Raw genomic sequence first — 26,926 nt, forward strand, 5'->3', positions numbered from 1 at the left:
TCCGAGCCATTTTAAAGCTGATGAATGCTAAACATAACTGGTATGCCAGTTACATAGCTACTTGGCCCTTATTTGTTCAATATGTTGAAGATGATCCAGGGGTAAAGCAATCAAATACTTTTCATCTGAGGATAGTGCCAAATCAATATTTCTTGATGGATCTGACTTGGTTTATTTGTTGTAGGATGTGATACGTTAGCGTTCCCCTTATTTTTACTGAGTTAGTACTTTTAGCTTTTCTGTGTACTTATCACTGTACCTGTTTTATTGGTATGTATGTACTGAGGTACTACCAAACTATTCTTTAAAAAGAAGAAAGACATTAAGTTTGTACATAAACACTTAAGTTTGGTTTATTAAAAAAGTCACTCTGAATAGCCAACTGTTATCTTAAGAGAAGCAACCAAAAGGTTCACCAACGAAACCCATGAACTATTAAAATGGCAGCATTTGAGCACTGCTACGAAGCATGCTATAAGCATGTCTGCTACAAGCCAGGGGGGAAAGTACAAAACTGATACACCAACAATTGCAGCTAGAAACAAAACTTCAATTAAAAGTATCCTTAATCTTCCAAGACAGAAGCATGGAATATCCATACTGTATCTATTTAGGCTCTCAGATGGTCTCCATCAGAACTGTGGTGTCGAAATGCCTAAAGTGCTACTCTGCTTTAAATAAAGGAAATAAACATTTTTACAATAATGACAAACCGTATAGAGTTAAAGTGCATTCACTTGACATTTTAAAATGTAAAGGAACTAAGAATACTTAAAATAGACTGACAAATTTATTTGAGCATAAGCTTTCGTGAGCTACTCTGAAACCTAAAATAGACTGCTGTTTCAAGTCCTCGTACCAACACTGATCTTGCAGTCTTTTCTACACATAGAACTATCCTTGAAGTTAAAGAGGTACTGTGTGCCAATGGAACTGGAAGATCAGGATTTGAAATTTTATTAGTTATGACACATTTTTTCACAAACACCTGGCTTCACCATTACAGAGCATTTTACAAACTAAGTTTACAAAGAATCAGTTGTTTATGCTCTTTCACGGTTTTGTTTAAATATTAAACAATTCAAGTCTGATTGTTAAACCAATATTAAAACTTGCTGGAAACTGGTAGTCTTTTCCACTGGAGTCCACACACCTCGTGTCAAATGTGAAGTCATCTTCCAGTATTAAAATCATATTACTGCTAACAGTAATGGCAGTGACATCTACGGTTAGTCAAAAGTCTGTTTTTTCACCCCTTTCCTGTGATGAGAAGTGGTATCATCTGACATGAGCAAAATGGGTGCAATATCCTTTTAAGGATTACCTTAAATCTAATGTCATGGCCTGGACTTAATTCAGATCTGCAATTCTCACTGAAGCATGATTCTGTGCTAATAAGTTACTAACAGTGGTAGTGTGGGGTTCTGGCGTCATTGTGTGTCATTGGTTTTCATATCAGATTCGCTCAGTCTGCAAGCGAAAATTGTTTTTTTTCGAACAGCCCCACAAACTCATCCTGGGCCCTGACAGCTCCACCAGAAATATAGATCTGAAGGCCAAATTATACCCTCGGCCATGCCTGTGTCACCCCATTGTCTTCAGATCATGCCCTTAGTAACATTTATGGAAGCCCTCAAAAGGCAAACGACTGTGGAGACAGGACTAGTAGCTGTAGGTTTCATTGTCAAGCACTTTATAAACAACTAGTTAATTCTCACAACTGCCTTGTGAGGCAGGGAAGTAGTATTATCCTGCTTTTACAGGTGGGTAACTGAGGCAGAAATGTTTGAAGTCAACAGGAACTGCAGGTTGCTCTGCACCTCTAAAATCATGATGTTTTTATTTCATGAACTAAATATTGATTTAGGTGAAATATCATTAGATGCCTAACTTTGGGCACCCAAATTCAAAAATATTGGCTGTAAGTGCTTTCTCAGAAATTCCTGCCTCCCAGTCTCATCGTTAGACAATGCATCTCAGGAGGCTGCAGAACTGTTGCATGAACCTCTCAGTAATTTTGTATCTCATATAATGATGGCTGGTTGTGCATTCCATTATCAGGACCCTTGACTTGCTCTGGTATATGTCTGATCCATTTATGATACCCATGAATTAAATCTGCTGATTTAAATAGCTGATTAAATCTGCTGATTAAATAGCTAATTGAAAGCATGCATTGCTAATGGATTTCCATGAGCACCTCTTCCAGCTACATCTTTTTAATGTTATCACGGTGATCCAAACTAGAATCCAGGTTGAGACCAGCCATTTTATCAGGCATTTCTTCCTCTGTTTGAAATCCTGCTGTGATGTTGATAAGTCACAGATTGACAGTTTTACATACCATCAGATTAGTCACACTATAAATATGAGAACACACCATATTGATTCTGTACATAGTACAATGTTGCCAACAAGTCCTGACTTCTATACATTAGTTTCTTTTCCATATGCCAGCTGTTTCTCAAATGCTGAAACATCTCTTTCTTCTGAATTCGACTTTTTTGTTCCTGCATATCCTTCAGTTACGTATTGCATGCTCGGCTTCTGATTGGCAACTGAAAGACAAATGCAAATTTGTCGATGTCTTCGTATAGACTGAGGGGTTTATTTTGATGGAAATTCATTCTTGCTACAAGATTACTGATAAATCCAAAAGAGATGGTGTATAGATATTACAGTGACAGGAGCACTATCAATTTCTAAGAGCGATTGAGCTGGAGGATGTAAGCTAATGTAGGTTAATTTGTGGTCAAGAAAATAATTGGTTCTTTCTACTAAAGCTGGTTGAAATACTTTGATTTTTGAAATAAAATCTTTCCCCCTTTTTTTTTTTGACAAAAGTCTGATTTTTCCCCCCTCCCCCCCTCATTTTTCTACCAATTATAGAGCTGATCAAAATTTGTCCAGTGTAAGGTTATGGACATCTTTTATTTTAAAAAGTAAATTTTATTTCAAAAGTGTTTGCAAATTTCCCTCCCTTTTTTGACTCGTCTGACATTTTAGCCATAAAGCTGCATGTGTTTATATAGATTCCAATGGTACAGTAGGAATACATTTTACACCCAGGTGTCCCACAGAGTTTGAAAATGCAGCCCACAGCTGGCTCTTTCTGTAACTACAGAGTGAGGACAAAGCTGATGAAGTGCAGGTGTTTTTTGCTGATGAAATCCACAAACAAGCAATTTCTGTTAATCTAACAAAGATACAAGTCCCACCAAATATTACAGGTGTGCGTATTTATTTTTGATAAAAATCTTTCTGTAAGTATTCATAGATCTTGATGCCAGGAGGAGCATTACAATCATCTAGTCTCACTTCCTGCATAACATGAGATAAGGAATCTTATCCAATAATTTCTGCATTGAGCCCATGATTTCTGTTTGAGCTGTAGCATATTCTTTAGAAAGACACCAGTCTTGACTTAAAGACTGCAAGTCATGGGGTATCCACCACTTCCCTAGAGAAGGTGTACCCCTTAGGTTCACAGCAAGTTGCCAAGGAAGTTCTTGGTGTCTTGAAATTTGGGTAGCCCCTGCTTTGCAGCATTTTGCCACCTGCAATGTTTTGGAAAATCTCCTTGCCCTCCCTTATCTTTCACATCTCGTCACCCCCAAATAACTAATAATGAGTTTAGAGGTGAGCATTTGTCATTTATAATATTTGTGAACACGTAACTACCAAAACCAGCCAATAAAAACCAAATAAAGGCAGTGATTTTTAAAGACACGTATGGGAGTTGGGCACCCAGCTCTCTGAATTCCAATAGGATTTGTACAACTAACTGTTAGACTCATTTGAAAATCCCAGTCAAAAGCGTTAAGCATAAATGTAATCTGTAATGGGTTTCCCAGTTATTATGGTGAATGCGAGAGACTGTTAAAAGTGGTCATGTATCTGCATTGGGCCTACTAAGAAGATCTGACTAAAATATATGACTGAAGTTTAAGATTTGCAGTTTGCAAATCTTTCCTAAACAATGAGGTTGGCTTGAACCTGGTCTGGCTGAAGTCAGTAGCAAAACTCTGATTTCAATGGGAGCTTCAATGGCCTGAGGTCATGGCGGTAGCTTACCTTGTCCATTGTCTTCATTAGACCTGGATTTGTAACTCTCCAATGTCTGTTCTGAAGTGTCATTTTCTGTGCCGATAACAAATGAAAATAGGAAGTTGCAGCTTTTTTCATACATTTGCCCACCCCTCCATCCCTGCATGACCAAATACTGAACTAGAAGAATATCCAGGGTTAAGAGGGCAATTCAGTCCTCATGTCCATTCAGTAGTTGGACTGCCAAAAAGGAGCTGATTAGAGACAGTCATTGGTGGTAGCTTTTGTGATAAAGACTCTTGTCCATTGAGGTTTGGCCTGAGACCACCAATCATTCCCCTTGGATCCTGAACAGCGATTTGTAATAACTTTCAGTCACCACTGACACAGTCTTGATTTTAACCAATGACCTAGACATGCAAGGATCCCATATCCTGTTACCAGTCCCCTTGACTATCCAGTCCCTCACACCCATCCTAAGACATTACTGGAGATTTAGACATTCCTGGAGATTTAGATTGTGTGATCACTCACCTCTCTTCCAAATCCCGTGTGCTTTTTGCAGCTTCCTCATGAAGAGCAGGACTATGATTAGCATCACAAAAATAAGGACAGCTACCAGGACTGGCAACAAAACACTTGTTTGCCTTTGTCTGATTCCTTCAGAATTAAGATTGGTTTCTATAAAAGAAATATTTTTAATATAGTTAGGTAGCTACTACCTGTGACATTTAGCTAATAAGATGAGGACTGTCTACTAGAGAGATTGCCAGGTGATAGGATAGGAATACTGAGGCCTCTTCATCAGAAATAAAGCAGCGGACAATGTAGATAATGTGAGATCATTTTTAAGCCTAATGATTAGATTGTTCTTCAATTTTGTGTTTGAGAACATACTGGCCACAAAAGGGGCAAGTTGACAATACTAGAGACTGGTTTCAGGGTCTGAGCCAAAATCCATTGTAGTCTTTTCATTGAGTTTAGTGGTCTTTGGACCAGGATCTTAGAGAAGAAATACATAGGAAACAGCAATGTAAACTTCCCCATCATTGACCTGGAGGAACCAGGACACATTTTCTGCTTGTGTAAAAATGGGAAAAACTCCACTGAAGTCAGTGGACCAGCAGAGAATTTAGCCCAATGCCTCGAGATGCTAACATTGTTTTAGGTCTCCATGGGCCCACCTATGAGATTCTTAGCAAGGGCAGCCCTATAGTGTCCTTCATGGTGGGTTTGGTGATGTAGACACTTAGCTGCTGGGAACCAGGCTGACTTCAGGAAGGCCCATTTCACGTTTAGTATTAACAAGAACTTACTGATGGTGGCATTACAATTCAGAGTTGTTTCTTCATGGTTTGTTGATGGTTCTTCTGTCCCAGAGGTCACATTTAATGTCATTTCAGATCCTGTAGAATGAAAAGGGTTTATCTGATTAGCCCAATCACAGTCACCCAGATTATATAAATTTTGCAGTATTAATTCAACATTTAATGATTTTGAGGAATATATATGGGCCAGGTTCTCAGCTGGTGTAAACTGGGATAGCAACAGTGATTTCAATGGAGCTATGTTGATTTACATGAGTTGATGATCTGGCTCTGTATTCTTTAGGTGGTATTAATTATAAAACTTAGGGTTTTTAGCCTTGCCACAGTGTAGAAGGATCAAACAATTAAGCCTTAGAATAGCTCTAGTAGGTTTGCAAGTGTTGTTTCTGTTTTACGATTGAGGAAACTGAAAAACAACAAGTTAAGTGAGTTGGCCAACATTACAGTGTGATCCAGTGTTACAAGTTAGTTTAGAATTTGAGTTCCTGGCTCCTGCCCCGTGTTCAATTCATTAGATTACTATGTTATTCCATCATTAAGAAATTTACCAGTGGTGATGTTGGAGTTTTGAGTTGATTGTTCATTGCTTATTGCTGGTACATCTGTAACAGATGTTTCTTCTGAGGTGTTCAAAGTTATTTCTGGCTCTGTAGAAATAAAAGTAGAAAATATTTTGACTTCCTTATCCCTTTCAGCAGTCTGATCAGATTCCCAAACTATTGACAGGTCCAACAAAAATTCTGCCTTACTAAGGAAATATTTCAGGACTCTGACAATATGTTTTGTGGAAACTCTTAGCTACAGTTCTAATAAATGCTATTTAAGGCTGGAGTTTTCAAAAGTGCCTTAGGGCCAAACCTTGATGTCCTTACTCAGTTCTTCCTCACTCCTGACTCATGTAAAGTCCCACGGAAGACAAGATATCATATTCTTTAGCTAATATTAATTATAGCAATACTTAGACTTTTCCACCTTCAAAGCACTGTACAACACCCGCTGTAGCTGAGTCTCAAACACCCCCGACAGGCACCTGCATTAATGATCCCCATTTTACAGTATGGGAACCAGAATCAGAGGCTGATGTTTTCTAAATCTTGAGAGCATTTGGATTCCTGGTAGGAACTGGACATGGAAATTCCTGAAGCAGCTTTGAAAAGTCTCAGTGGAGCCTTTAGATGACTCGCCCAAGGTAATGAAATAAGGCAGTGGTAGACCCCGAATTAGGACTGGGGAGTCCCTGCCTCCCAGCCCTGTTCACTAAAGCACAGGGCCACTTGGCTTACAAGGACATTCATTAGCACACGTACCAATGGTGCCGTTAGCATTCTGAGTGGCTAGTTCACTACTTGTTGCTGGTGCTTCTGTACTAGAAATTTCCTCATTTACTGTTAGTGCTACTTCTGACCCTGCAGAAATGAAAAGAGAAATATTTTCTTTTTCTTATACACAAATAACTATGTACATTCAGACTATAAATTAAACTCACTTTCGTAAAACTAAATTGCTCTATATGCTGCGTCTATCTATGACATTACATGTACAGTGGGAGATTTTCAAAGGCTGGGATTCTTTAAGATGTTTAGATGCCTAACTTCTATGAAATTAATGGGAGTTAGGCAGCTAAATACCTTTGAGGATCTGGGTATTTTACACAAATTGCATTGGTGTAAAAAAAAAAAAAAAGTTAATTGACTAATTTCCATTTCCAAATCTCTTCCATAAAATGACTATGCGCAACCAGAGAGATCCCTTTAAAGGTTGGAAAGTCTCTCACTGTCAAACAATTCATGTAGTGGTAATGCAGTTCCTCCCACCCTCTTTATATCTGGGGACAATCCTGCTGTTATCACTTGAATAACTTTACAGCTTAAGCCTTAAGGTGTGTTGACATGCTTATTTTCTGTCAGCCTGTGGCACAGTGCCACCTAGTGCCTCCATAGGGATAGGTATTAATAAAATCATAGCATACATTGACGGAGCTATGACAATCGACACCACCTGAGGACCTGCCCCCACATGTCTCCATGTGTTTGTCTTCACAACAAAGAGAGAAGTAGAGAGGGGCAGTCTTTCTCTATGATGGATGCAATTCTAAAATGCTCACCTGTGTGTAACAACTATTGTGTTTTGTGTTTCAAGGATCTTGTAACAGCTGGAATATAAATTTGTTCTCAGCAGCATTTCCAGCTGCTCTGCATGTGACATTTTAACAAATTGCCTTAATGTCATTAAGAAAAAAACCTTTACTTACAAATAGTTGTGTTGGCTGGTAGTTTCCTCTGCTGGGTAGGTATTGCTGGTAAGCTGGTAGTAGATGGCTTCTCAGGTACAGTGGAAGGAAAGTTTGGTTGGGTGGATCCTAAAGGAATATCCACCAAACAAGACATGAAAATTGGAAGATGTATTTTAGAAATAAACCCAATCCAGAAAGATGGAATCCAGATCTGAAATTTCCCAAGCTCCAGAGATATTTGGCTCTAGGTTTTGATATGGGGCCAACTATCCATTTTTTTTTCAAAATGATATGGAATAAAGAAAAAGTGAATTTAAAATTCTTACCAGTAGAGTGCAGAGGATTTTGAGAGAAGATGGCGTTAATATTTGGATTGGACTCTGTAGCAATCACTGGAAAAGAAGAACCCAATTCTGACCACAATGCAAGTAGCATTCAGTACTATCCCCGAGTATTCTTTTGCAGCCCATATTCTGGGCAAAAGCACTTTACGAATAATTTTATATGATTTATTTCACAATGATGTGGACACATATAAATAATAAAAAATAACATTGGCCAAGCAGTTTGACCATGATATTGAACCTTTCCCCACTAAGCCCCAGATTGCCTTAATTCAGCACTACTCTATAATTTATATTGTTTAATTTACAACAGTAAAAAGTTTTTAAAACGTGGAACCCACCAACAGTCGTCTGAGAAGAAACAACTTCCTGTTGGGTACTTGTTGCTAGAGATATGCTCACAGGTGATGTCTGTATTATAGATTTTGGGGTAGCTTCTGTGGATTCTAATGGAACAACCAAGGTGTTAAAGGGAGAACCTTGATAAATGATATTAATAAAAAACTTTTGTTAAGTCAGTGGCTTTTTATTATTGTACTTACCCATATAATGCTGAGGATGCTCAGAGGTCCTCGTGCTTATTTCTAACACATTTGGAGCTGAGCCTGTAGTAGTCACTGGAAAACAATCATAATACTTTGAATTTCCCTAGTTTCTTTCATCCGAAGCTCTCCAAGCACTTTACAAGCATTAACTGAATCTAACAGTATGTATGGGAGGTAAATAAGTATCAGGCCCATTTTACAGATGCTTAAACAGAGGTACAAGCAGCAGAAGTCCAGTGGCACCTTAAAGACTAATAGATTGATTTGGGCAAAAGTTTTTACTCATGAAAGCTTATGAGCAAATAAATCTGTTAGTCTTTAAGGTGCCACCGGACTCCTCATTGTTTTGGGGGATACGAGACTAACATGGCTACCCCTCTGATACGTAAGGAGCAGAAGTGAATGTTCCAATGTAACACGGGAACCCAGGACTCCCACTGACTTCAATGGGTTCTGGATCAGGTTCACTGTAAGTCAGAGGCAGAAATGGTAGTAGAACCTAGGAATCAAGCTCCAAGTCCCTTCTTTAACCACTGGAGAGTACGGTCTTCCAAAACCAGACACTGAAGAGACCTTGTTCTCTGAATGGTAGACCACACCTTCAGTTATGCATCTATATCTATGAAGAAACATAATAGGGTAATTCAATGTGACCTAGTGGATGGGGGCACTTTTTTAGGACTCAAGAGTCCTAGGTTCAAGTCCCAGCTTTATCCCTGGTTTGTTGGGTGACTTTGCTACTCTGTGCCTCAGTTTCCCCATCAGTAAAAGGGGGCTGATACTACTGTTATGTGTTGCAACAGGCTTTGAGATCTATTGATGAAAATCACTATACAAGAGAGCAGTATTATTCTTCAAGTTCAAACGTTAAAAAGGAATCACCACCGATAAACCAATGCTTCAATAAAAGCTGTTCTTACTGAAATGTTCAAACTGGAAAGATGCTGTCAGTCTTTCTCCTCGGAGGGTTTCATGACGAATGACACAACTGGCTGTTGAATTTCGGTTGTATGCATGGACTATGAGAGTGCTGATTGTGTTGCATTTCTTTCCATCGTGTTCAAACTCGTGTTTGATGTCACCTACGTAACCATTTGAAGAAAACATTTAAGTGCTTTACCGTCAAAAGCAATTTAATGAAAAACCTTCCAGTCACAAATCTGCTTTACTTTTGGTCTGCTAAAGCAACACATGAATGCTGAGCAAAAGTGTTTCCATTGTGTAAATGGATCACAGCAGAGCCCATGCAGAGCAAAGTCATGTTTTTGACAGAATCGCTTAGTTGCAATCTACACCCTACCATGCATGGAAAAAAACCTAGGATTTCTGTTCTACTTCACTATATCAGAGTTCACTATAAGCATATAAGCAAGTTCCACACTATTATGGGTACTGTGCCCACATGAGCACCTCTGATCTCATGGGTTGTGTGCCCACATGAGCACCTCTGATCTCTCCTGAATGGAATCAGCTGGGTCATAGCCCTATACTGCTAAAGGGCTTTAAGCTCAAGAGATAAGGGCCTATAACTTTAAAACAGGACAAGGATCTGAGTTTTGGTTCTGCAGTCAACTCGGAGATCTGAGTGCAACATTGTCACAACTAGGGTGACCAGACAGCAAATGTGAAAAATCGGGACAGGGGTGGGAGTTAATAGGAGCCCATATAAGAAAAGGACCCCAAAATCTGGACTGTCCCTATAAAACTGGGACATCTGGTCACCCTAGTCACATAGTGAAGTTCCCAGATAGCCCTAGATTTGTTACCATATTCACACAGATTGCAGCTGTTAAATCTGCAAATAAATATATATTATGCATGCCCAATATTTGCACATACACTAACAATCCTTGATACAGCAGTTTTAATTTTTAAAGCACTGTATTAACCCTCCCACCAACGCTGTGATGTTGCTTTCACTATCCTTATTTTATAACAGGGGAAAGAGACACAAAAAGATTAAGTGACTTGCCTAAAGTCATCTAGTAAACTAATGGGACAGCCAGATTGAGGACACAAGCATTCCTGCCCTCCCAATTCCCTCCTCAGCCTATTAGATGATGTTACCTCTTTATTAACAATGCCACGTGGAAAAACAAGGATGTAGTTAATGATGACAAGGAATAAATGACTAAATTCTAAATGTGTGTGCTAAATCAGTTCTTTTCAAATTTTTCTTCGTGGCACAATAATCTCTAATGGCCAGGATGGACTCTAGGCACCAGCAAAGCAAGCACATGCTTGGAACAGCACAATTCCAGAGGCGGCATTTCGGCCAACTTCTTTTTTTTTGTTTTGCTTGGGGCGGCAAAAAGCCTAGAGCCGGCCCTGCTAATGGCATGTTCTACTGCAGGCATTAAGGTCTTGAAATCAATTCACAGTATCTGTCAATTGATAAGACAAATGATCATTAATACTTTTAGCCTAGAATCTCTTCCTAGAACTAGCCTTCTCTCTGTTAACTCTGGTAATATTTAGACTTTTCAGTCAGAGAAATTCCTTGGTTCTAGCCTTCTTTAAAGAAGGAGATAAAATTTATCACCCAACAAAATTAAAATTTTTCCATTCAAAACTATAATCCATTTAATTTGCATGTTCTGCAAACAGATGAGAGAATTCATCATCACTCTTTAATATCAAAGCCTGCATCATAAAACTCTATTCAGGTATCAAACAAAAAAGCCTGGAACAATATGGATCCTTAGTTACACAACTACATTACTAGATGTCCATGTGACTTAAGGTCAAAGGGCACATTGCATCAGGAATAAAATGCTCCAGCTTGGGGCTGCACCCCTATTACATAAAGATCCAAACTGCCAAGAGAGCAGGTAGGTAAGCAGCAGTTTTTAAATTCTCCAGGCCTCAGTATTGCATGCACAATTGCATAATCAGACTAACAAACTAAGCAAGGCACACTGAAATAATGCAGCAGTTTATACAAGACATAGAAGACCTCTCTGGGTTGCATGGTGTAATATTGTCCATATAATCGACATCTTTATTACTTTCTAGATAGACTGCACAACTCTGAATCCCCCAAGCTTCCTTTAAAATAGGGAACTCTGAAAATATATCTTTTACCAAGACTACAGGTGAAGACTTGCAAGCTTTGCTTCATGACCCAAAATACAAGTTTCACTTCATGATCCAAAACAGCAAGTAAAGTAAGAGAGGAAACCATTCACACCTATTCTTTCTGATCTATCCCCCACATGCTCAAAGTGACCTGCATTTCCTCTTAAGTGTATTGCTGCTCCTGCTAGCAAGGCAGTTATTATTAGATCACAATATTTAGAATGGTTGTTTAAACTGCACCGGTAGCTCCTTACTCTCTCTTTAGATGCATGTGCTCAGAGCTCTACTGGGGAAGATGGATCTTCATTAACTGACATTGGGAGGCATCTGGTGGGTTGAGTGCCAGGAACCAGGATCTGAGTTCCAATGTTGGCTTTTATGGGCTTGCTGTTTGGGCTTGAGCAAGTCACTCAAGGACAAATAGTGCAACCTTCAGTAAGCAAGGGAACTACTGGCATGGGTAAGTGCTATATTCAGTGTGAAAAAGGGATTTAGAATGTGGCTCTTAACCTGTGTGTTCCTCAGCTCCTGCACATAGAAAATGGGGTTAGTCACAGAGGCAGATTAAGGATTAACTACTATGTCTGTGCTGTGAAAATTGAGCCACTGTTAGCTGTCCTGAGTCAACCCCCTCCCTTTAAAAAGAGGGCTCCCCAGAATTTAGCACTTGTATCCAGTTCTCAGGCCTCCTATCCCCAGGTGCTGAGACCTTTCCAAACGGGACCAATGCTGGTTCAGGGTATTTGTACAGAACATTAATGGATGATAAAAATATTCCAACAAACGCACGCCACTCAGTGGCCATTTAAAACTCACCATAGACTTCCAGCCCATTATTTAGCAGCCATGTAATCTGAGGAGGGGGCTTACTTCCCTGGGTTAAGCAGCTCAGCACAATCTTTTCTTCTTTGCCATTGGTTCTAATATCTGATATTTCCAACAGTGGCTTGGAGGGAGCAGCTGTAACAAAGGGACACATGGTGAGATAGGCTCTTGCAGTCTTGTGCAATCAGTTTTATGATTGGTTGCATGTACTTCACCCTATATTATTATTTCTTTCAATTAAGGGTGCACCTTGAGGCCCCAGCCAGGATCAGGGCTCCCTGTTGCTTGGCACGATACAGATGCATATGAAGATGTAGCCCCTCACCCAAAAAACTGGACATGTCTGCCTGATTCCTTCCCTGGCCCCATCACTGGTTGGAGCAGCATAGAGGCTGTCCTAACTTGCACCACCTGGCAACAGTTTCCAAGAGATTGTTCCCCAGCTGAGCATAGCCAGAGCACAGTGTGTTGTGACAACACCTCTATCTCCCCCAGACATTCCCTTTTCCGGGGATGAAGTGTAGCAGGGATGGTGCTATGCTGTCTCTGTGCTCACTGGAAACATCTCCACACTCGAACCTCCCCAGCAAAGAGGCGAGGGCCAGATTCCATCCTGTACTGCCCAGGGATAGAGAGGGGGCAGAGAATTTGGCCTACCATCCACACTGAGCTGCATTTAGGGTACTTTATTTACTCACTGTACTTCAGACTTTAAAACTAATACTCTAGGCTCCCTACCCCTATCTTAGTGTTGACTTTCTCTGTTGGCCACTGTCATTCCCAGCTTCCCATTCAGTTCTGCAGCTCTAGCCTATGATGGAACGTAGGCTGCTCCACACAGCAGCTTTGCAGTCAATCACAGCATTAAGTAGGAGAAATCAGTGCCCCACTATTTTGTGAAGCACAAAGGCATTCTGGCAAGCTAGTTGAAGGGCCCAGAAAGCTTAAGAAGCACCAATCTCTTCTAATCAAGTAATGCAGTTATCTGTGAACCCCCAAAAGGAAGTATGTTTTCACACAACGCACAGTCAATCTGTGGTACTCTTTGCCAGAGGATGTTGTGAAGGCCAAGCCCTGGCTGGGATGATTTAATTGGGGATCGCTCCTGCTTTGAGCAGGGGATTGGACTAGATGACCTCCTGAGGTCCCTTCCAACCCCGATATTCTATGATTCTATGAAGGCTATAACAAGGTTAAAAAAAAGAACTAGATAAGTTCATGGAGGATAGGTCCATCAATGGCTATTAGCCAGGATGGGCAAGGATGGTGTCCCTAGCCTCTGTTTGCCAGAATCTGGGAATAGGCGACAGGGGATGGATCACTTGATGTTTACCTGTTCTGTTGATTCCCTCTGGGGCACATGGCATTGGCCACTGTCGGAAGACAGGATACTGGGCTAGATGGACCTTTGGTCTGACCCAGTATGGCCATTCTTATGTTCTTATATAAAGCAACAAAAAATAGCATTGAACTATGATTTGGCTAACAAACTAGAAAATGGGTTTCTATAACTATTTATGTTTGCAGAATCAAATTACATAACCACAATAGGGAATAACACTTACACTCATTCACTATCTTAGGAAAGTGACCTTGTTTAGATTTTGACTGAGTCCCTCAGAATAGGGCCTCACTTATGCCAATTGGTTATCAACTCCAGTGTTGTGAACACAACAGAGGAAAAACAATACAAAGCTAGATCACAAGGTAATTCGGTTGATTACTTACATACCAATTTACCAAAGTCCCCTTCCCAATGAATGGATCTATAGTAGTCAACGCTTATTTAATCTTTTTATTATTGACCTCGGCACAGAAAGTGGGAGTGTGCTAATAAAGTTTGCAGATGATACAAAGCTGGGAGGTATTGCCAATTTAGAGAAGGACTGGGATATCATACAGGAGGATCTGGATGACCTTGTAAACAGGAGTAATAGGATGAAATTTACTAGTGAGAAGTGTAAGGTCATGCATTTAGGGATTAATAACAAGAATTTTAGTTATAAGCTGAGGATGCATCAATTAGAAGTAATGGAGGAGGAGAAGGACCTTGAAGTATTGGTTGACCACAGGATGACTATGAGCCGCCAATGTGATGTGGCTGTGAGAAAAGCTCATGCGGTCTTGGGATGGATCAAGCGAGGTATTTCCAGTAGAGATAAGGAGGTGTTAGTACTGTTATACAAGACACTGGTGAGACCTCATCTGGAATACCGTGTGCAGTTCTGGTCTCCCATGTTTAAGAAGGATAATTCAAACTGGAACAGGTACACAGAAGGGCTACAAGGATGATCTGTGGAATGGAAAACCTGTCTTATGAAGGGAGACTCAAGGAGCTTGGCTTGTTTAGCCTAACCAAAAGAAGGCTGAGGGGAGATATGATTGCTCTCTATAAATATATCAGAGGGATAAATACCAGGGAGGGAGAGGAATTATTTAAGCTCACTACCAATGTGGACACAAGAACAAATGGATATAAACTGGCCATCGGGAAGTTTAGACTTGAAATTAGACAAAGGTTTCTAACCATCAGAGGACTGAAGTTCTGGAACAGCCTTCCAAGGGAAGCAGTGGTGGCAAAAGACCTATCTGGCTTCAAGATTAAACTCGATAAGTTTATGGAGGAGATGGTATGATGGGATAACATGATTTTGGCAATTAATTGATCTTTAACTATTCATGGTAAATAAGCCCAATGGCCTGTGATGAGATGTTGGATGGGGTGGGATCTGAGTTACTACAGAGAATTCTTTCCTGGATATCTGGCTGGTGAATCTTGCCCACATGCTCAGGGTTCAGCTGATCGCCATATTTGGGGTCGGGAAGGAATTTTCCTCCAGGGCAGACTGGAAGAGGCCCTGGGGGTTTTTCGCCTTCCTCTGTAGCATGGGGCACGGGTCACTTGCTGGAGGATTCTTTGCACCTTCAAGTTTTTAAACCATGATTTGAGGACTTCAATAGCTCAGACATAGGTGAGAGGTTTCTTGCAGGAGTCGGTGGGTGAGATTCTGTGGCCTGCATTGTGCAGGAGGTCAGACTAGATGATCATAATGGTCCCTTCTGACCTTAGTATCTATGAATCTATTACAAAATAAGGACACACATTGCAACTCTCTGACCATCTTTAAAGCACGTGGGAACATATACACTTCTTGACGAGTTAGGTGTCCAGTTTCAGTAAGTGGTAAATTGACTGTTTTGCATTGTGACCCAAAAGAAAGTCTGTGTGTTGCTTATCACCAGATCTTTGCTCAGCTGTTAGCTTTCAGCTCAGATATCTCCACAGCAGGAGTTGACCATGTATAAATAGGTGGAGCAAAGGATGGACGTGACTATAGTCTTTTCCTGGTGTGCTAGTGGGTAACCTGAGTTGCTGGAAAATAGAAAGAGATAGGTGACATTGAAGAGGATTCCCAGGTGGCCATCCCAGGAACTCAGTTCTTCCTCCTTCCAGGTGTCTTTGGCTTTCAGGGAGCGATGTGCCGAAGGAGACAGGCTGTTTTATCCTATTTTTGCTGGGTGGTCCAACTTTGTCGCTCTTCTTGGAGGTTCTGGGTGTGGCTCAATCAGATGGTGACCCATACTTCTCAAGATTCTAAATGTCCAACCAAAATGAAAGTTGTCCTCTCTCACCATTCAATCAGAGAATGATATGTCAGCTGAATTCTTCCAGTGGACTTGAATTTTCTAGTCTCTTTGTGCAATACATTTGGTCACTCCAGCTTATCTGAAATAAGTTAGGTCATAACTGTTGGTGCAAACATTTTGGGACATACCTTGAGCACCAGCTGGTTTTACCAACTTAGCTACCAAATCACTTTTCATGGGCCCCTTTGCGGTGTATGCCTTGGCCTTCTTTGCAGTTATGCTTACACAGGTAGCAGTTTCTCTATCAACACTTTGCTAGTTGCTGAAATGTTCAGTTTAAGGTTCATATAATGTATACAGAGTCCCTCCATAGTCTTTGATGCTTTTCAAACTTCTTTTAACAGCCCGTTATAGAATACAATGTCACTTCAAGAACTGTTGTTCTTCAACAGGCTGGTAGACCTGTGTAAATCTTCTGTTTTTGTTCTTTTTAACAAGAATGGTGGAACCTTGGTATGTTTGCTGAGCTGAGTCTTTGCATTATGAATCAAATAGTTACATTTCTGGTGATTCCTCTCTGTGGTCAAATGTCCTTATAAACATACTATTTGATTTCAGTTCCTTTTATTCACTGCCTCTTTTAGCACAAGCATATTTCACTGACTTGTTAGCATAAGCAGGTTTGATTGCAAGCATTAGCCTGACTTCCTCAGTTTATCACTTAAAGTAAAAACAAATCAATATGAGCACAGTCCCTTGCTTTCCTAAAAGCATTGCCCATGAGGTAAACCCTGTCATTAAAGTTGATAATATTTTGCCCAATACTGTACTACTTATAGCTGACTTCTCTCTTATACACATTTGAATAATAAAATTAGATTCCATTAAGTTCCCTAATTGACAGCTCTATTTGGCATATTATATAATATCTTCACTTTTGATATGCATTTAATGTTTAACTCATTGACAGACAAGGAACAGGGGAGCTCTTGTTAGCAGTACCAGCAGTACGCTCTTGTGAAAGGTTGCCGCAACTCTGCATTTCCTCAGCCTGTTGAAGAAATCTAGCTGTTAGACACTGGGTTTTTATTCTCTTAGCCCTCTGTTCTATCATTTCTAAAAGGTCTTGATACCTGGGCAATTCTTGAATAGTAATAACTCATAACTTTGAGGCCTTAGTTACTACAACACAGCCTCTTAAACATATCATTACAAAAGAATACAGTAAAATGGGATAGCCTTCATTCAGGAAAAAAAAGCGTAGGAGGAGGTTGGATTTTCTTGGAAACCTATGCAAATTTAGCTTCTCTAATGGAACTCACCTAAGACAGTAACATTCACTTTCTTGGTTTTGACTGGTACGTCATAGTAGAAGCATGTGTATGTGCCTTCATCCTGTACTGTTACATTAGACAGGCTGATAGATAATTTATATTTTGAATAATGGATAAGTTTGTATCTCTGATCTTTTAAACCTGTAAGTGAAAAAAGAATGGCATAGTAAGTGCATTGGTCCATACGAGCGACATGGGTAACCAAAGTGATAAAAGGAGAGATTGGCTTTGTTCATCAGGTGTGAATGACCTTCTTTTTCATTCATTTGTTCTCAGTGTTTAATGAACAATTCTAGTGCTAATCATTCCTAGCTGGATCTGAGAAATAGAGATATATCAATAAATTAAAAATGCATATGAGGGGGAAGGGAGGTCATAACATTTCCTGTGTGTTTCAAAGCTCAGAAAGAAGTTTGGTTTGAGAGGCAGGTGGGTCTTGTGGGTAAAACATTCTTCTTGCACTCAGGAAACTACAGTTCATCCCCTGGCTCTGCCAAGGATTTCCTGTGTGACTTTATGCAAATCTCTTTGCCTCAGTTTCCCATCTGTCAAATGGGGCTAATGTTAATCATTTATATTACAGTAGTACTTAGAGGCCCCCAACCTAGACTGGGGCCTTATTGTACTACGTGCTGTATAGACATGCAGTAGGAGATGTCTCTGCTCCAATGAGTTTAAAGTTTAAAGAGATGACAGACAGTTTAAAGGGTGGAAGGGTAAACAGAGGCACAGAGAGATGAAGTGCTTTGCCCAAGGCCAGGCAGCAGGCAGAACTAGGAATAGAGCCAGGCTAGTGCACCATCCACTAAACCACCTGGCCTCCTCTTAGACTTCCTTGCCTCACAGGGGAGGGTTGTGAGACTAAATTCATTGATGTTGGTTTGTGGGGGCTCTCAAGATACGAATGGAATTTGGGTCCCGGGGCAGGGAAATGTCAGCAAATGTTTGGAGGATTATGAAGTGGCAACATGGAAGGGGCTGTACCATGATCCAGTGCACGTTAGGACTCCAGATCGTGGGGTTCTATTCCCCTCTCAGAGACAGACTCACTCTGTTACTTTATGCACCATCTCATGGTGACGGGCCTGTTTCCCCATCTGCAAAAGGGGGGTGGAATTATGTAATGCGCCACGTCCATAAATCTTGAAGTATTAATGAGTTGTCTGATCCTGGTTTTGCCTAATTAGTTGCCCTTTAATGAGACACCTTCCTGGAATATCCAGATCTCTCAGCAGATTAATCTCTTTGGGCTTCCAGGACACTCCTTCCCTCTTTCCCCCGTGTGACCCATGGGAATCTTGGGATTGAGTCCAGCAGGTCACATCAGCTATCCCGCCGGCGACTCATGGGAGGGACACAAAGGTGGGCACCAGCTAAAGGGGGGCACGTGACTCCTCTCCGTCCCCCAGCCTGGACCCCCGCGCTGTCCCTGTCCCCTCCCCATCCCATATTACGTGCAGCTGGGGCGGCTCTGTCCTCCCGCTGCACAGGATGCCAATTTCAGGCCAAAAGAGGCCAGCCCCATGTACCGCCCCCAGCCCTTCCACGCAGCTGTGTCTCCTGGGGTCTGTACGGCCGCTGGGCAGCCCCACGCCGGGAGTTCCTCTGGCATGGCTGCACTGGTCGCGCCCCCAGCCCTGTCCTCCGGCACAGCTGTACAGACCCCAGGAGACCCAGCTGCGTGGAAAGGCTGGGATGCCGGAGGAGCTGCTGCCGTGGGGCCACCGGGTAGCCCCACGTTCTGCTCCTTTCACCGCTGCGGTTGCTGCTGAACGTGCCCCCACCCCCAGTGGTCTGGGGAGGGGCATGTGACCCTTCCCCCCCCCGCCCCTCCCCGGCCTCGCCTTTGCTCACCACAATCACAACACAGAAAGTAACAGCCTGCCTTTAAAGTGAACTGAAATTGAGGAAATGGGACTAAAGGACCTCAGAAACTTCTTTTTTTAGTTGAGGCTTTTTAAGGCTTTAAAAATATTTAGGTGAGTGATGGACTCTCAGGTGATTAAATTTCTGGAAAGAACTAAACATGAGAAAAAAAATTTCAAATCACTGTTGTGTGTAAGCTAGATGGTTCATCATGTTTAATTTTTCACCATATGGAATAGGAAAATGATTTGTTAAGCTGTGTGTCTCATTGCTTCTTTGAGCAGAGGCTTATGATGATAGGACTGAGAATGCAAATGCCCACATATGGCATAAAATTTTGTTTCTCCACTAACATGGAAAATAAAAGCTAAAATACTGGTGCTTTAGACTTATCAATTACTTTACAAACACTAATCCTCATGTTTAATATCACTTTAATATTATACACCCAGAAAGGAGATTATCACATGCCTTTGCAAAGGAATAGACGGTGGGTCAAATCCTCAGCTGGTGCAATATCCCTAGGTGCTGGAGCTAGGGGTGGTGCCACACTCCCTGGCTTGAAGTGGTTTCCATCAGATGCAGGGTTTACAGTTTGGTTCAATGGCTTTCAGCACCCCCACGATACAGATTGTTCCAGCACCCCTGGCAATATCAGTGTAGTTTCACGTACTTCAATGAAGTCATGCAGATTGACACCAGCTGAAGATCTGGGTTTATAGACTCTTTGTATGATCTTCCATCCTAACCTACTATTATACCTCTTTGAGATTGGTCAATTGAATTGGACAAAATTTTCAAAAGCATATACGTGATTTCGGAGCTGGGCAAATAATAATAATAGTATAATATAATATCAATATTTAAAAAGTTCACCATGTATTCCATTTGGAAATGTTTGCAAAATTTATTGAGTAAATTATCTGGCAAATGTATTTGTCAGATTATTTATTCAATAAATTTAGCAGTTATCCACTCAGCAATCATATCAATGATGATTTTAGCTGAAATTCTCAAAGGTACCCATTAGGTGTGGGGTACTCAGTTCATGCTGAATTTCAACGGGAGTTGGGTGCCGGATTCCCTTTGAAAAATCCCAGTAGTTTTTAGTGCACCTAAGAGTGATCAGGGTCCGCTATGCTATGCTCTGTACAAATATGTAAGACACAGACAGTCGCTGCCCCACAGAGCTCACAATCTAGGAGTGACAAGATAGAATTAGGGGATGGACAGGTGTGGGGTGGAAGACAAGGTAGCAGTAAACATGGGTGTGTTTGCATCAGTTAGCAGTCTCCATGGTTTATAGCACTCACCAGCTTCTTATCAAAACAGTTACTTTTTTAATAAGTTAAAAAACAATGTGGATTCTAAGCAAGGAACACGTTGAACCTTCTTTCTCAGCTAGATAAGACACAATCTATAGCACGCGTAGGTCCTTTCAGTCGGTGGTGGGTTTTTGAGCTGGGATGATGGTGTTAGTGGTAAATACAGTTTATTGCTTGAGGCCCCATTTACAAACCACTCTGGTGGGGTTTCCATTTAATCAACTTCCTGTAGGAAAGAGACTGAATGTACAAGAGCTCTAAGTGGGCCTGTAGGTGAGTCAGGTCTTACAGTAGGTGGGAGATAGGAAAGACCACCGGTGACTGACCCCTCTCCTATCAAATGGAAAGTAACCTGGAAGCAGGTTTTGACACTTACCTCGGTCGCTCTTTAGAAAAATGAGAAACCCCCGAGGGTCTGACCACGTGAAGACAGATTCATGGTCTCCAGTAAAATCACATTGTAGGCTTAAATCCTGCCCCTCCTCCACAGTTACACTTTCAGTGTGAACCTCTTGAAAATCCCCTGCCAGAGAAAAACAGTTGTGACATTTGATGTGAGGCAAACTGAGAGCATTCTGCACAGTGCAATACACCAGCCTGCTGCTTTTTTGAAAAAGGGTTGTCTGCAAGGGGAAATTTACCAGCATAACTCTACTGGTATAATTGTACATTTATACCAATAAAACTCCCCATTTAGATGCACTTGTTCTAGAATAGGAGTTATACTGGTAAATTTCCCCTTGTGGACAAGCCCCGAGAGTGAATCTCATGCCAACAAGAGGCGCTGGCTCGACAGACCTAAGGACTGAACTCCTCTATCCCCAGAACAGGGACAGGATGGACAATGGCATCTCATGCTTCCCTGTTCGTGAATGTGCCATTCTATTTAATGTAGGTATCTCTATGGTCTTCATCTGCCATAGGTATCTCTGCACCTCACAGTTATTAGTGTATTTATCCTCTCAGCATCACTCTAAGGCAGGGGAGTGCTATTATCCCCATTTTGAAGGTAGGACACTAAGGCACAAAGACACTCAGGTCCAGATTCAAAGGTATTTAGGCATCTAAGTTCCATTTAAATCAATTTCCTAAATACCTTTGAGGATCTTGGCCTCAATGTCTGTGGAAGAACTCGGAACCGAGCTGAAGTCTCCAGAGTCTTAGCCTGCAGCCATAATCCCACAGACGTCTTTCCACAGCCCACAGACGTCTTTCCACAGCCCTCTATGGATTAGAAGAGGGTTCAGTGTTATGACCTGTTTGATCTTTGGAAGCTCTGCTGAGACTCCCAACCCTTGTAGGGGGGTTTTGTGATGTTGCGCACCTGCCCACCACAACGGGACCCCTCAATTTATTTTACACACGCCATCGAAGAGCCAGAAATAGGTGGATTCAATGAATACATGTTTCATGCATTTAAACACACAGTGGTTTTTAGTCACCAGCCTGGGCCAGATCTGAGCAAATGACTCAGAGCTCAAAGCACTGTCTTGCAATTACCCATCGTTGTGCCTGATTTTCAGAAATGGTGAGCTCTCCCAACTCCCGTTTAAATTAACAGTAATTGTGGGTGCTCAGCATCTTTGAAAAATCAACCCTTTTATATTCAAATGTCTAGATCTTCAGTTGCAGTAAATCGGTACGGCGCTCCATTAAAGTCAGGATCTGGCCTAACATATGTAACTGAAAAGAAATTCCATTCTCCCGGCTCATTTTACAGGGAAGCAATAACATACGTTCCTCTTCCCAGCCAGAACTGACCATGCTGAAATATATACTGCACTTTGTGAACATGTTTTATGGCCTTAAATGTTTTTTGGCGTCCTCCAAACAAACATGCGTTGGAGAAATTGCGAATAGCAGTAACTGTGTCAGAGCTAAGTAAATAGGCAGTTAAGGGAATTTGTTTTTCAATCAGTTTTTTTTTTTAAAGTAGCTGCCTACAGCAAATTGCTTGCCAGAGTGTGGGAGTGCTGGACCTTTGGGGCAATAAGTCTGCCTTGGTTGCACAAATAGGAAGCACTTTATTTTCTTAAAAGAACCAAAAATGGCAATGTTAGGTTCTTTGCTACTAAAGTCAACAGGAGGTTTTTTACTGACTTCAGTGACAGCAGGATTGGGCTGGCTGTAGGGAATGTGGTAGACATGCAGGTCTGTAGCCACGTCCCCCTCCATGTCCTTACTCATCTCCCACCCCGGGAGTGGCAGAGAGAAATGTGTAGCTGGGAGCTCCCATGGAAGGCAAACTTCGTCCCCAGGGTAGGTCACTGTAAATTGAGCTGGATGCACACCCAAGGCTTCAGTTGTTTGTATCAATGTGGCCCTCACTGTCTGATCTATAGGGTCCATGAAGCTGCAGGACTAACTCTCATGGTACTTGAGTATTTTGCTGTCTACCTGGGCCAGAACCAGGAAGCACAGAGAGTGTCCTTTTGCATGAAGGAGTGTCTCATCCAATACAAACCAATTGGTCATAAAAAGATACCGTGGGGCTGATTCTTCTCGTGCTTACATTATTCTACCCCAGTGAAATTCCATTGACTTCAGTGGAGTTACTCCTGATTCTCACCCAGTGTAAGTGAGGGGAGACCTGTGGTTATGCTCTAGTTCAAGCACAGCTACTAGACTTGAAGCCATAATAAATTCAGGGCAGTCCTATGACCTCTGTGCAGGAGGTCAGACTAGATGATCACAATGGACCCTTGTGGCCATAGAATCCATATATTGGGATGCGTTCATAAATTCTAATTCTTTCTGATTCAGTGGTCAACCCATTATTCAGCACCATAATGACACGCTGGCAAATCGTTCAATTCATGTCATTCAACAGATGTGATTTTTTGCTGCCGAATTTATATACCTAATTATAATGACCAGGGCTGTTTTATGGATGCCTTTGTAGGAGACAAGCAGATAGTGACAACCATGAATATGTTGTGCTTTCAGTTAGCCATTTTAACACCTCTTCAGGGCACACAGACCAAAATTACCCCAATGAAAGTGACGTGAGAAATTATGATTGAGGAAGAAGTTGATTTGGTTGGTGTTTCTCCCATAGAAGACACTTTGGTGGCAGTCTGTGTTCTATTTAAGTGGCTCAGCCATATATTTGTTTACATGGGATACCATCTCCATCTCCCAGTGTTAAATTGTTTTTGAAACAAAAAAGGGTCCATTATATGAGGGAAATAACAATAAGTTAGTTTTTCAGGTTTCATGGCACTTAGAAATGATTGCCACAGACCCAGTGGCAAAAGAAGACATTCCTTTTGTTAGCCCTCCGGAGTTCCATCTATGAAGAAGTGCGTTATCGGGTTCATCTTGTTAGTGTAGCTGAGGTAGCCTTGTCTGTGGTTTTCCACAGGGCCTTTCTGCATCTTTACTATTTCCTGTCACTAACATTGGCGTGGGGGGGTCTGTCAGATCACACTCTTTGAAGTGAGAGAAACCAGACTCTAAATAGGAAAGCATGTTTAAAAAAATAGACTAAAGCCCAGAACTGAACACACACAGACTTTCCATCTGAGGCAGTGGGATGTTCACCGGCCATGACTCATGGGCCGCATTTCCCTCCGTGTCTGGGGTCAATGTTGCCCTGTTCCCACAGCACAGCGGTTCTAAAGCCATTGTAGCTGGTCACAAAATGGTCATCCTAATATAGGGAGATATTCATCTTGCCCCACTCCCTATGGACAGTGTAGGGGATGCAGTCAGGGTTATCTCTGTGCTCCATTGATCCCCAGTTGCTCTAATGACCCCATTGAGCCATTGGTACCTGGAGGAAATTAGAGCCACCTCTAGGCTGTGCTGAATTATTCCATGGGAGCAACCCAGTGCACAGCCAGCTCAGGATTGCAGGGAGGAGTGGAGATTTGGCCAGCTTCCCTTCCTCGAGTTGTCCCAAGTGCTTCTCAACCACAGACGAGGACTGAGGCCCGTCTCTAAACTGAAGTGAACAATGGTATTGTTTGGGTTTTCAGATGACTGGGCATTGCAGATCATTCACATTCTGCACAGAATCTCCTCAGAGCATTACTTTGAGTAACCAGCGACCAGATCACGTCTCCTCCATCTCCATGAATGGGGCGAGGAGGACAGAAACCCCAGGGGCATAATGGAGAGAGTGGCTGCAGGGGATGGGAGGCCCTTTCTGCAGCATTGTTCTCTCTTCACCCAGCCCCATGGAAACTCATTTGGATCTGCAGGTGGAAGAAAGTGGGACTGGTGGGGGGAAGGTAATGGTCATGTCTGCATGTTGTTCCGTCATCCTCTCCCATTTGCTGAGCCTGTGGAATATCTCAGCCTGTGTTAATGCTGTCTGAGGCAGTGTTATCTTAGTCGCGTCCACCTCTGAATGCCTGAACCCTTCTTTTCGGGTGGGCGTTCTTAATGCACTGGCTGGTGGGGAGTCCCTGACAACCCTTCCCCATCAGAATTGCGCCATGTTCCATAGAAGTGTTGGGAATCAAGTTACCTTATTAAAGTAAAATCTATAGGCACATTGGGACCAAATTTCACAACAGCTCCAGTGCTGGGGTAATGTGAATTAATTCAGGCACCGTGAAATACCCTTCATTCCCGTCCTTCTCCCAACCCTCACGCAAACACACTCAGCCCTGGCTCAGAATTGCCTATATTTATTGATGTAAAATTTGTTGATTACTTTTGAAGATGGCAAGGGGTGACTCTGGTAGCCAGTTTCAATGGCTCATCACTTCAGCCACCTGGGCCTTGGCAGCTACGCCGTTGGGAAGCCCAGTGTATATCCCTAGGCCAGCTCCCTGGCTGCAAGCTGGCCACAAACGCTGTCTCCATGACCACCCTGTTTCCCAGTTCCATGGAACAACACAGAGAGTGTGCGCTGTAGTACAATCCATTACTCCTCCTGGGGAAAACTGGAGAGCACGAGGTAGCAGGACTGGGATGAATGGAGCAGTTCACATCTCTCAGAGCTATTGTCGTAGGCTGTCTGCAGACTCGTACAGAGATCACTGCAGAGGTTTACACTCAGTTCATGTTTTCAGCATTATCTTTACAACCATCAGACTAGAAATATCATTAACAAAGAAATGAACGGTGAGATTCTGGAGAGCAATTCTGCAGCAAGGAGTGAATTTTGTGGCAAATTTAATGACTGCAGAATACATGGGGCCCTGCCTATGACTGGTTTGATTATATAGTAGAACCTCGCTAATTTACACTGATATCTGAGAAGCTTATGGTATGCACAACAGGATTTTTGCAAATTAGAGTACAGTGGTTGGCCCCAAAAGATGGTCAATTGCCTCAGATAATAACTTAATACTATGATCTCAGGGTTCACTGTATTCCCAGGGTATTCCTTAGAGTAAGTATATGGAACACTGTAAATACCAAAATAACCATATCAATTTAATTTAAGATTAAAATGACCAGTTTTAAAGGTGATCACTTAGTTAACAAACACAAGCAATAATGATATACCCCATCCCAGGGATGATGTAATGTAAAGTGTATTTTGTCTATTTTCTTTAATCTGGACTCGGATTCACAATACACTGGTATAGTAGTATATTTTGCACTATTATCAAAGTCTCAGGAAATGAGTCCTTACTGCAATTTCTTCTCTTAAATCTTTGTCAAGAAGTGGGGAGAGACTATCCTTTTGGGGTTCATACTGCAGGCAGTGCAAAAATCATGCAAGGATCAGGAATGGAAGCTGTAAGTGTCCTTCAGTGTGAATTATTGACTTGCATGGCCTTTGTTTGTTTAAATCTGGTCATTATTTGACATGTTCACAGGCAATCCTTGCACACATGATGATGCGTGTGAGTGATGAGGTGCAGGTTAGCAACATATGTAAACAGGGCTACATCCTGTAGCAGGAATAATAATACTGAGCATTTATATAGTGTTCTCTGTTTTCAAAGCACTCTAAACATTATCAAGGCTAGGTTACCCTTACAGCACACCTGCAAGGTAGCTGCCATTAGCCCTATTTTACAGATGGGCAAATGGAGGTAGAGAGATGTAAGTCATGTAAGGCTATTTTGTGAGTCAGGATCAGAACCAGGATGAGAATCCAGCAGTTCCTGGCTCTCTGTCCTCTACACTGTGTTTCCAAGGCTTATAAGGCAAATGATTGTCCTTGGGTTTAACAGTTAATTGGAACTGAGTGGCCCTTAGGTGGCAGAAGATCCTGCTGAAAAGCTTGGTGGTAATAGTGCAATGCAGTTAATAATAAAAAGCATTCTGGCTTGTGGTGCAGTGAAGTTCTATAAACAAAATAATTCCATTTAAGAGCTTTTAAGACAGGCAGTTAAACGATGTCACTTACCTTGCAGTGGTAACAAAGCCACGATACAGAGCACGGCGGTGAAAGTCATGTTGTGGGATGTAAGCGTAGCCCGTCTCTGTCTGTTATGCTGCACGAA

At 41.8% G+C, this 26,926-nt stretch overlaps 1 protein-coding gene across 1 annotated transcript; it reads right to left on the reverse strand.

Moving 5' to 3' along the window:
• Positions 1–327: 327 nt before the first annotated feature.
• On the reverse strand, positions 328–26,926 carry CRTAM (cytotoxic and regulatory T cell molecule). Its single transcript, XM_075122246.1, has 15 exons — positions 26,830–26,926; positions 20,890–21,036; positions 17,311–17,463; positions 12,392–12,535; positions 9,418–9,579; positions 8,495–8,569; positions 8,294–8,398; positions 7,935–8,000; positions 7,627–7,734; positions 6,683–6,781; positions 5,924–6,022; positions 5,364–5,453; positions 4,582–4,728; positions 4,075–4,140; positions 328–2,558 (listed from the first exon to the last, which is right to left on the reverse strand). Exons 1-15 carry the CDS (start codon positions 26,876–26,878, stop codon positions 2,428–2,430), a joined length of 1,641 nt encoding a protein of 546 aa, XP_074978347.1. The 5' UTR covers positions 26,879–26,926; the 3' UTR covers positions 328–2,427.

This window comes from Caretta caretta, chromosome 22 (genome assembly GCF_965140235.1).
Source record: "Caretta caretta isolate rCarCar2 chromosome 22, rCarCar1.hap1, whole genome shotgun sequence".
Lineage (NCBI taxonomy): Eukaryota > Metazoa > Chordata > Testudines > Cheloniidae > Caretta > Caretta caretta.